Here is a 12,520-nt window from a genome sequence, read left to right on the forward strand (position 1 = left end):
CCACAAAGATGCCAATGAAAATGTTCAGCTGGAGAGAGTACGAGATTCTGGAACTTCAGCCGGTAAGGGCTGACGCCGAAATCGCCGGACACGCTCAAGGAAGGGCAAGAGACTCGGTTGTTTATAACCAAATTACCAACCAGATATGTGATTGTCGTCTGTGTCATGGCCTGCATTCTGCACGCTCCAAAGATAGAAGGAGAGAGGTCTACGGTGTTTAAATTAAGTTTTACGTTACATAGGACATTATTTTATTAGTTTATTCATGTTTATGTTGAAATAAATATACCTATACAAGTAGTTACGTCTCCCGTTGTATTGGTTTGCGCTCTTATGGACGTAACGCGCACAAATAGATCTTCGAATATATTCACACCAATGGATTTTTTTAAACAGAATATTTAAATGTAATTTTTGGCCAATTCCGACAGCCCTAACATAAAGCAGTGTTGAGTGTGAGCTACAGGAAATATTTATTAGTGGTGCGTTCCTACACATTGTGTAGTGTGTTGAGAGGGGACACCTTTAAAACTGTTACACCACCAAAGGTCATGCTGGGTACAGCTCGCTCACCATCGCATTTCAAGAATCAACGATGTAACTTTCTGAATGAATGCTTTTGTTCCTGGAAATAGCCTGGTCCCAAATAGCTAGCTGTTAACAAATGATGCGTATGCGCTAACATTGCTAGGGGACGCAACTATGTCATAGCATGTGTAGTGCTTTTTGGATGAGCGGTATCTGGCTCTTACGCTGCTATGTTTAGTGTTCAGTCGCTAAATGTGTCTGCTGTTTGGTGCTGGACATCAAGCGTACATCAGATTTTTCAGAGCTTTCTTGATGGAAACAGCTGCTTGCTGGTGTTAAAAACAATAATGAAAGCAGCTAGAGTGAACTAAGGTAGTCAAGTTGGGGGCAGGAAAACCAAAACAATGAGCTGAAAGATGATTTAAAGCTCTGTAGCTGAAGGGAGCTGCAGGGTCGGGTTATAATTATGTGGGTTTGTCACTACAAGCGTCCCAACTGGTTGGGATTACATTAAACCGATTATAATATGAATACACTGTGCACTGTGCCGAGGACTGGCACTATTATTTTGCCCAGAACCTGCCTGAAACTGTATCCCAAACTCATTCGCTTGAACCTTTCATCTACTTCTTTCATCCTCTGGTCCACATCCCCGGTCCTATTTCCATCTCTACGTAAAGCGACATTAACCCTCAGATACCGAAACATTCTTTTCTCTTCGTCTCTGTCAAGTCAACTACAAAAAAATCTAAATGCTTTATCATTAATATCCTGAGACACGGCCCTTAAATCTCACATACTCAAGCAACATGAATCTGCCCCTCTTGTTCCTCTTTTTCAGTTATCACAAGTCTACATACAGTAGCTTCTACGTTCTTGTTTTTTTAAATGTAATGTTTTCTACACAGTAGAAGACGGAAAAGACCTGTGTGTTCTCACGTTTCAGAACTGGTTGGCAATACTGAGAGCAGGCTCTGTCGCTGTGGCCCTCTGTGTGTCCTCCAGTAGCCTGAGATAATAAACAGTCATCTTCCTTTGATTTCTGTGATGAAAATGTGGCTCACGCAGGATGGTGCAGTTTCTGCCTTTGGCAGGGGGGAAGATTTAACTAGATCCTGCAGGCAAACATGGCCGGACTAACAAAACATTTGCAAGCATAAACAGGAGTGCATATTTAACATGCAGAAATCAACACACACAGTTAAATACCTCAGCTTACGGCTGAATATACTGTACTTACACAATCATGAAACACAAACATGCACACGTTTTCGAGGCCGATGATTTGTGCCAAGAGATGACAGGCAAGTGATGCAATGTGCTGATACAGAATCTATTCTGAGAAAGTGTGCTCATTGCTCAAATGCCACATACAGCAAGTGTACCTTCACTCAACAACAGTGTAACACAGGCAAGGGATCTTCGGTTGAAAAGTATGTAAACTCTGAACTCACATATACAGTTAGGCTAATGCCAATACTCGATTGGCATTTGTGAGATTTCAAAGCAACTTGAAACAGGGATTTTCCAAATGACAACTTCTTTTGTCTGAAGTTAAATATCTTCTGACACGTATTGATTTAGTAAATTTTCATTTTTAATTTGCCCATGATCCCATTGTTAAAACCATTATTAAGCTATACAAGTTAAATGCACTTCCTTAGCTGCCTGTTTCTGTACTGCAATGTTTACCAGTGTTTCGGTCAACTATTTTTCATACTACTGTATCCTCTGTTTCGATCTCTAATGTGTGGTTTTCCTCCCTCGCTTCCTTGCCCTCTCACTTAGTTTTCTATTTGTGTCCATGTTGTAACCGCTTGAAACCCAGGAGAGAGAGACAGTTAAGTTAATAAGTCTCTGCTTACCTGGGTTAAAATTCTGTCAATTTATCTCATTATTCCGACTAATTGTACTGAAACCCAATTTCTCTCTCTTTAAAATGATGCCTAGCCGGTCCACAGAAAATAACAGTGTGCAATACATCTGTAACAATCAGAATCTTATTTAAAAAAGGACCTGTTCACTATACTGTAACTTTCACATATCTTAACGAAACCAATTGCAACCGTAATGTCATTTAAAAAAAAGAGAGAAAAAGAACCTTAAATCTTATTTTTAGGGGTATGGTTCAATCTACTGTATGTCATTACACTCAGACTTCTCTGGAAGTCTTCTGGAGTTTGTCCTTTCCTAAATCAGTCCACACTGCTCTCAGTGCAGCTACTTTGGTCCTAGGCCCATGTGGCTACCGTCAACAGGTTCCTGAGTTCATGTGCTTAAAGCAAAGTGTGCTGTGCCCGGGCTGGCTGAGCCCCCACTGTAACCCAGCCATGTGTGGTGTACTTGAGTATTTGATTCACTTAACACTTGAGCCCAGAAGATAAACCTGGATAACACTCTGAGGTTAAAACAGTCAACACAGCATTCACCCAGCCAACAAGCTACATACATTTTAAAAGCATTGCATGTGTTGCAAGTTCCACAATATAAAGCATGACACACAACAGGTAGCCCACCTTTTCTGATACTCTGACAGGCCTGGCGCTCTAACTCAAACCGTAGGGCTCTCTCATCCATATTCCTGCTGATTGGCGGAGGTCTGAGAGGGGCAGGGTCGATGCAGACACAGGATAGTTGTTCCAGCATGGCGACTGAACTAGGAACTTATTCTGAGTGAGACTCAGAACAAGAAGCAAAGTGGGCTACAGCTGAGTGCAGGTGTTGGATTTATGCAGCTGTCACAAGTCTGTACATCCGCAAATTTCTCTAATCAAAGACTATCAAAAGAGATTTCTCCTCCTCATCAAAAGGTCTTTTGAAACAGCTCCTTGATCAGATTCAATGAAAGCTTTGGCAGTGTCCTCTACAACAAAGTCCTCCTTAAATGTAATAAATTAAATAATAAAGCATGAATAAATACAAAGCTACCGTATCAGAGCTACTGCAGAGCTTTAGAAGAGCTTCTGCTGTATTTGCTGCAGCTACAGGACTGACTAAGACGCGTGTGTGCCTGTGTGTCAAATGTCGGTGAATCTGTGATCAAGCAGTCTGTCCCAGCTGTTGTTGTAATAAGTCATTCAGCTGCTGACAGGCGCACAGGCGCGCACACACACACACACACACACACACACACACACACACACACACACACACACACACACACACACGCGTTTTGAGCGGAGCCCCTTTCCTACTCGCCAAATTCCTCTCACTTAGCACTTGTGGTCTAAGATCAGTGTGGTGTCAATGATATGCACCTGTGTGAGCACCTCTCTGCCGTCATGCCTTGAGGCCTAAAATCCTGACACACAGATACACAAACACAACAACACCTGTTTCCACTTTTTTGTCTTTCTGCCCACCTGTCTGACCTTTGTATTTGCCGTTTCCTGCTAACCATGTCTGAAGAAGTGTAGCCAAACTCAGGAGCTTGTCCAGTACAGTTTAGCACAGGAGGGAACACATTAGCAGCAGCACCAAAAATGGTCAGACCATCTGAAATGCAGACAGATTACCATGCTAGCAATCAGCGGACACACCAGGTCTTCCAAACAAGCCCCTTGTGTTGATGTTAGCAAAAAAGATTGAGATTTTTTTTTTTTTTTACAAAAACATAGAGCTTCACAGCTGGTGAAAGTAAAACAACTGCTTTAAAGTCCACTTTTACATAACAGTGATTTTCTTTATATTGTCAAGCAAATGTAAAAGAAAATCGGGGTCAACAGGCTGCATAGTCTCATATCAAGTCAGTAGCACAGCACCAGCTTTAATTTGGCCCACGTATGCATGCTCATTAATAAAAAAAAGTGAATATTTTTATATACATATATTGAATCTTAACTTCTAAAATCTCCCATTTTATCACCAAAAGACACTTGCTTGTGCCAGTCGATGACAGCCAGAAAATCTGAAAATGCTAGTACAAACAGTCAATCAAGCAAATACACCCATACTGTAACTATAAAGAAACGAGAAAGCCTCTACTTTGAAGCCAGCAGCTTAGAACATTAGAAGACTACAAGTCACTTTGACATTTAGCCATTGTGGTTTGGAAAGACTTGGAAAAAAAGAGGAAAACAAAATGTATATCTGCATCCATGGTCTAACTAGCAGCCGATTTGTTCTGTCAATAAAGTGTATACCCGCCTGCATGCCTTTAAACTCCCTTTATCTCCCTCTTTCAGCTTCTCCTCTCCTTCTCAGTATAAAACACCTGTCCCCGTCCATTGACAGTTCCATTCATCTCCATTATTAAGGCTCTGTCCCGGGTGACATCAGATAATATGACAGGACATTAAAAAGGTGAGAGGGCCCTTTCAAGGTGAAAAAAAGTCATCTGTCGGTTAGCATTACAATGAACCGACGGTGCCTGTCATGTTCACATTATGTTGATGAAACAAATTAGGTAGCGGCGACAGTGCTTCGAAAACAAAGAAATAATTGCAGGCATAAAGAACGACTGTTTAAGTGATCTGATGCACACAAATAACAGGCTGCGTATTTGTGTGCACCGTAACAAATATGCAGGATGACATGTCTGCGTGTGCGGTTTTGTATCAGAGGGTGTTAATATGCAAGATGTGGTGTCCCCAGGCAAAGAACTCCCCAGTCTGACAAGAGAGGGGAAAATGAATCAGGACTGTGATCCGCCATTACTTCAGATAAGGCCCCAGCCAAAACGCTGGCAGGGATTATCCCACTTTGCTGGATGCGCTTGTGTGCATGTGTGTAGGTGTGTGTTTATTGTCAGAAAGAGTGTATCTACATGTATGTATAAAAATGTGTTACTATGACTAAAATATCTGTATAATTTATGTAAGTAAGAGTATCTAAAGATGTGTCTGCACATCTTTGTTTGAATCGGACTCAGTTAGGTCTCTAAAGTGTGTGCTCGTATCAGTCATAAATGCTGAGATAAAAGCCAACAGGGCTCCAAGAGGACTGTAAATCTCCGTCTCTCTCTACCTTTCCCACACACAGATCTGTATCCTGCTCCGTCAGTGGAGTAAGATGTTAATCGCTGTTTATTAATAAACAGAAAAAAGTGTGGCGGTTTGGACCGGTAGGGTTTCTGAGAACCTGTGGAGGTGAAGGGGGTATTTCCTTTTATATCTATACAAGTACTTTAATATTTCTACAACTGCTTTATAGCAATCAATTGCTCTGAGCAATATCATAGAACACATCTTCTTTGTAGCGTCAATGTTTTTTTCCCCCTCCAGATTACGACTTAAAGCTCATGAACACACCAAAGTTGGAAGAATGACTTCCCAACTCAGGAACTGGGACCATCTGAAGGGCCTGTGAATGCAGCATAAATGTCTGTATGAGTGGGGCCATAAGTTGCAATAGGGGTCCGAAAACCAAAAGTTCACAGAGTTGTTTTCCATCTTTTCTTCAACATTGAATTTCCATGAGCACATTTTTGGGAATTGTCCACTGGCTTAGTTTGCTACATGCAACCTCCTCAAACTCACGGATGAACTCTTCCGTCCACTTTTGTATTCCATTTTGCCGTCGTCCTGAATGCTCCTGCCGCCACAGTTTCCCCATTTCCTCAGCCAATACCGTTTCTTCACTACAAATTATCTGTGCACACTGGGGCTAAGGTTGCACTCAAAGACACACACTGCCACATACAGAAGGGTTATTCAGGGCTGATTAACAGGATTTAAAGGGGATTCAATCTAAACTTGAGACCATCAGATGGTATTATGTTCATGAACCGTGAATTAAAATGTTCTTACAAAACAAATACTGGTTGTAGTACTTTATTGGCCAGAAGGTGGAGACATGCACCAGTCTACTGGTACAGGCCTTTGCCCACATGTATTAGATTACTGTCAGCTGTTTACTTACTGTAGCAGATATATTCATATTGCACTACTGAAACACTAAAACAAAACATAAGATCACTGTGCTGTCTTTCTGGGAACATATTCACCCAACATGGTGTTACTTATTATAAATTAATAAAAATAAGTAAAACCTGACCAGGCAGGGTTTATGACAGAATAAAAGTAGTTTCAATAATCTACATGTGGAAGGCTCACTGATGTTACGCATACAGAAAGATACTTTTATACAAAAACACAAGTCCTTGTGTACAGATGCAAAAAAACATTCAAATATTCACAATATGTTTTGATGGTACTGTTCTACCTGTATCTCAGCTGCACATAAAATACCCAGTATTCGTTGCAATTACTGCATTATCAAATACAAGCAAATACAACAAGACATCAGCTAAATGCCTCCAGCTAGAGAGTTTTTCAACTGCATTTCAACTGTGAAAAAAGCACAGAAACCATAGCTATTATTTTAGGATGCCAATATGTACAGCAGGCATGCCAGACAAAGTGTAAATACTGTGCCGTTCCAATATCCAGTTACCAGACAGCGTCTAGTTTTTCTGCACTTGCAAGGCCAGTCAGTCAGAAACAAGAAAACATCCCCTATTACAGTCATGTGAAAAAATTAGGACACCCATGCTAAAGTTGAGTAAAAAGAGGAATAAAAAAAATCATCTTTAGGAAATTGATCTTAATGCTTAAATTAAAAAATAGAGGAAAAAATCCAATCTTTAAGGACACCAATTTTCTTGGTGAATGAATAATGTATCGTAAATAAATAAATGTTCTTCCTTAAAATACAGGGGGCATAAGTAAGTACACCCTTATGTTAAATTCCCATAGAGGCAGGCAGATTATTATTTTGAAAGGCCAGTTATTTCATGGATCCAGGATACTATGCATCCTGATAAAGTTCCCTTGGCCTTTGGAATTAAAATACCCCCACATCATCACATACCCTTCACCATACCCCCACATCATCACATACCCTTCACCATACCCCCACATCATCACATACCCTTCACCATACCCCCACATCATCACATACCCTTCACCATACCCCCACATCATCACATCCCCTTCACCATACCCCCACATCATCACATACCCTTCACCATACCTAGAGATTGGCATGGGGTACTTTCCATAAAATCATCTCTCAGTGCAAATCAAACCAGCTATTAGGCTAACTGAAAAAAACCATGCCAATCTCTAGGTATGGTGAAGGGTATGTGATGATGTGGGGGGGCTATTTTAATTCCAAAGGCCAAGGGAACTTTATCAGGATGCATAGTATCCTGGATCCATGAAATAACTGGTCTTTAAAAATATTAATCTGCCTGCCTCTATGGGAATTTAACATAGGGGTGTACTTACTTATGCCCCCTGTATTTTAAGGAAGAACATTTATTTATTTACGATAAATTTTTTTTAATTAAGGCATCAATTTCCTAATGATAATTTTTTTATTCCTCTTTTTAGTCAACTTTAGCATGGGTGTCCTAATTTGTTCACATGACTGTAGGTGTGCTAATTAGCTGGATAATGGATGAGTTTTCTTTAAATCTTAAACATAGAAAGAGCAACACTGTCATAAACACAACTTTACTTGCACTATTGTTTGAAACAGACAAAAAGAAACTGCATGGCATGTTTCGGCAACTACAGCACAAATACTACAATGGCTCTACGCACGGTGGCAAGTGTCTTTTTTTTTCGACGAAGGCCCGGCTGGGACCAGTCACAGCTTTTAGGTAGAGCCCAATAGTTTCTGTGATAACAGTATCATCAGAGGAATCATGAAATTGAGAATTTAAATAAGCTATAAGACAGATTTCATAAGGCCCTAAGTCAGTGCTAAAAGCTAAATGGAGACTTGAAAACATGTAGTGTAACTGTAGTTTAAAAAACTTCTTAAAAATACATTAAAAATAATTAAAAAAAATAACAATTCCCCATGAGGGGCAACTTAGGCCCAGTGGGCCACCAGGCTTGCAATACACTGGGGGAAACCCAGTGTATATATAAGTAAAAATGTATGTTCATCACTCAGTCACATTTGGAAGTGGACTGGCTCACATTGTGATTGGATTTCAGCCAGGTGCAATGTGACCACAATTGTAAAAAAAATAAAAATAATAATAAAATTCACAAGTTGTAGCTATAGCTTGCAAAAAAATATTTAAATTTGCGTCCTTGTGCACATGAGAAAACGGGGAGCCACACTAAAACATTCTCCATAGCATTACTAGTGGCAAAGACACTTCACAAGGTACCTTTAATACACAGGGGGAAATGGGCCACAGCCCTTATATCTTAAGCCAGTTTCAAAATCAAGAATGGTCTCCACAGACTGCCTCAGAAACAAAGGTGAAGCAGACAGAAAAAGTATCATCCTATGAGGTGTACCTTTAAAAACCTCCTCTAATAAGCGATGTATGTATACTCACAGACACACAAGCAGGGGTTTTCCTGGCTCAGAATGGGCTGTTAGGGGGGTGGGGGGGACACATTAAGCAGGGGGTTCTGGGGGTCCTCCCCCAAGAAATCTTGAGCGTAAAAGACTCCTACATTCTGATACATTTTTAGGCACCAATTTATTGTAAAAACGCCTATATTTATGGCAAGGAAATCATAAAATTCTGGTGGTAGGTAACAATTCAAAATACAAAATATAATAGAATATGGCCTATGAACAGGGCTTATGGTCAGGCAGAGCTCTGCGCCCGTCAGCAGCGGCTTCTCGCTGCGCAGCCGGTCCCCCAGAGCAGCATGATCCCCGGGAGAGTCTGCTACAGTCTGAACTCTGCAAACGGAGCTCACCCCTGAGAGTGTTTGTGCATTTGGAAGACAGTACTTGCTGTTTATAATGAAGTAATGGGAAGGGAGACCTACTATGTCTGAAATGTAAACTCTGGCAGCAGCTATAGCAGCTCTACAGATGCTGGAAAAACCATTGCACACAAACACCTCAAACTCCGTCTGGGAAAATTTGCTTCTTTGCATGTTTAAACATTTAAATACAAAGAAAATAGCCCCCAATCATGTTAACATGTAATCAAATAGGACCATGCATCAGAGTATATTTTAAGGGGTTTCTGCTCCTCTGTTTTAGTAATTTCACAATGTGTGTGTCCCTTAAAGCCACTTGATGGACACGTTTACCAAACATGTCATTGCATAAGTAAAAGCAGTTTCATTTTGATTGTAAAAACTGCCACTTACCATCCTTCCTTTCTCTGACTGGCAGCAGGTTAGGGGCAGGCTGCAGGGACAACTCTTGCAGCTCATTGGCCACAGCTTCACTCTGAGGGCTGGGGATGAAGGCACCTGCATTTGATTTCTCGCCCAACTTGGTCTCCATGGTTACCAGGTATTCAGAGTGAGGCTCATAGACAGACCTAGGAAGTGAAGAAGCACATGAATGCATGCATGAATGGTGAAAAATGTGCTAGTGCTAGCTCTTTAATTGATATGCTCTCTCTCTGTATCCACTTTTTTCCTTCCTTCCATACTCCCTGTTCTACCCGTCACATACACCACCTTCTATCTTTCCCTCCAACTCTCTCTCTCTCTGTCTAAATGACTCATTTCCAGTTACATGAGCCTGTATTTAACAGTGAAGACATAACAGAGGTAACAGATACCCAGCGTTGATAATGGGACACCCACTCTGTTGTTGTGGCAACTCACCATTAGGACTGGGTACGGAATTCAATACTTTTAAGGAACCGAACGAATTACCTCTAAAGTATCGAGTATCGAAAATTGCCTTGTCATTCAATACCCAATTTCAATACCAAAGTAGTAAATCTCATCAGAGTCAGCGAGTCAGTAAGCATGCAGCATGCTTCTACCAAGACCTAATATTGCTGGTGATTGGCTGTCTAACATTACGTAGTACGTCTTTAAGACCCGGGTCCTCTACGATGCTGACAGGTCTGCAGTTAGTTGCCACCCGTTTCGCAAGAGCTGTAGTAATTTTTTGGGATTTGGTTTCATCCATAGGTCGGCAAGTAGCACTCTCCTGAGTGGGTAGCATGCTAGCGGGTAGCATCACGTTAACTGTACTACTATGCTTAGCTCCGTAGGTGGTAGCTCAAGCTTGACGTTTAGCAGACGTTTTTGTAAAAATAGGCTAACAATTGTGTCATAACCACGCGACTTTCTGTCGCATAGTAGAGGAATTACCATATATATATATATATATATATATATATATATATATATATATATATATATATATATGCTATATTTAACAGTGAGTTAATTTCATTCAGGTGTGAGGATGGTGGATCAGGAAAGACAGGGGAAGGCAACAGGTAGGTCTAACATTAGGTGGAAGTGTAGGGGGAGCCACTTGATACCAACAGATTAATTTCTTAATATTATTAATATGGAAAAACTAATATAGAAAATATATTACATAATGTCTGACAATATGTCTTAGTGGAGAAGAACACAGACAAGGAGTGAATGAGACAGACATGAGGTCGGCGATGGCATCAAGTAGAGATCAGACCAGTGATGACATCAGGTAGGAGTTCTATTAGACCACACAAAACTAAATGTCCAGTTCAAGTTCCGAGTCTTCCTCACATTCGTTTCATTTAGCACTTTAACGTTAGTGTTGCTTACAGATGAAGTCTGATTACTTCTAATGCCAAATCGAAATAAATATGCTATTAGGCTAATCTTGCCATTGCAAATGAAAAATGCATTTCTGTATAAAAACCCAGCACATGTGGGAAATATAACAATTAGCCTATGTCTGACAGCAGGGACGTAGTAAACAAATCAGAACACAAATTTAAACATCCGCAACACATATGCTTGAATGCCATCAATGAGGATTTATTTATTGTAATGAAAATAAAGTACATTTACTGTATATTTATATATACACATATATATATATATATATATATATATACTTATTTATAATTATGCTAGGCCTACAGTGGCTGATATACTTTAATATAAACCTTTATTATTTAAACCCCATATATGATGATGTCCGGTACACTTATTTATTTACTTCTTCTTGTTTTTGTTTTTTTTTTTTGGGGGGGGGGGCGCCAAAATTGTTGCTGCATACCCCTCTGACACTGGGTAGTTGCACCCCTGTGCACATAGCCCTAACTGCCCATCAGTTTGTGTATAGATATCAGACTGTTTACCTGCATCAAGCTCCAGCACAAAGCACAGGCCCTCATGTCCTTTCTTTCTCTTTCTCCATGAAATGAAGCTGCCTTTATGTGCAGTCTAACGGAAAGAAAAAATAAATAAATAAATAAATATATATATATATATATATATATATATATATATATATATATATATATATATATATATATATATAAAAAAAGGTACTTGTGTGATACATTGGGGGGTTAAAAATCACAACAGGACATTACACAAATGGGCCATTAAAGTGACCCTCCCACCACCGTACAACCCTACGGCAAATAGCCCGGACCGACTGATCCAGTGTGAATGAACCCAAACAACCATATTTACAAAGGATAGTGAAGCCATTGAGCTTTCGTTTTTGTTGACATAAACTAGCAATGATAATTAAGTCTTCGAGCCCAAAATAATAATAAAAAAAAACTAAACGAGGTCCAGCAGCAGTTGTCAATATTGGTTTGACGGCACACAAGAAGAGCATTTACAGTGCTTTGGGCATTACACAGCATGCATTGCAGTCAGCTCTGTTGTAAATACGTACCTGAGTACTACCTTTGTTCATGTATGATGTCCATGTTTTTGGCTATTTCACGGACACAACCAAAAAACTAGCAGAGTTTTTGGCTAGTCCGGGGAAGTTGACAAGTTTGTGCGATACACATAGTGAAGTAAACGATGAGAGAACTATAAGTTCCTGTTAAAACTTTCAAAATACGACTGTTCTTGTTTACCAGTAAAGAAAAGTTTTAAAATAAGCCGTACAATTGTTTTGAAAGGAACACCGCTTAACCTCCGGTAGTGTGTCACTACGCAGATTCTTGAAGACTTCCTCCGGGATACTAAACCGAGGCAGAACCTTCTTATCTTATCTACTGTCTATGGGCAGAACCCGAAGTCCCGTTACCGCGGGACCGACCGACCAACCAGTCAACCAGTCATATTTGTCAGTT

At 40.2% G+C, this 12,520-nt stretch overlaps 1 protein-coding gene across 5 annotated transcripts in view; it reads right to left on the bottom strand.

Moving 5' to 3' along the window:
* The window catches only part of LOC144529640 (myocardin-related transcription factor A-like), a 36,983-nt gene extending 24,732 nt beyond the window's left edge, over positions 1-12,251 (bottom strand). For 3 of the 5 annotated variants that reach the window (XM_078268847.1, XM_078268846.1, XM_078268843.1), the window contains exons 1-3: positions 12,112-12,251; positions 11,561-11,645; positions 9,606-9,781 (exon numbers count right to left, since the gene is read on the bottom strand). In XM_078268847.1, the coding sequence (XP_078124973.1) occupies positions 9,606-9,744 (139 nt within the window). In that variant the 5' untranslated portion in view covers positions 9,745-9,781; positions 11,561-11,645; positions 12,112-12,251. The remainder of the gene's footprint in view (positions 1-9,605; positions 9,782-11,560; positions 11,646-12,111) is intronic. The other 2 variants (XM_078268844.1, XM_078268845.1) reach the window with 2 other exon arrangements.
* Positions 12,252-12,520: the final 269 nt, after the last annotated feature.

This window comes from Sander vitreus, chromosome 15 (assembly GCF_031162955.1).
Source record: "Sander vitreus isolate 19-12246 chromosome 15, sanVit1, whole genome shotgun sequence".
NCBI lineage: Eukaryota > Metazoa > Chordata > Actinopteri > Perciformes > Percidae > Sander > Sander vitreus.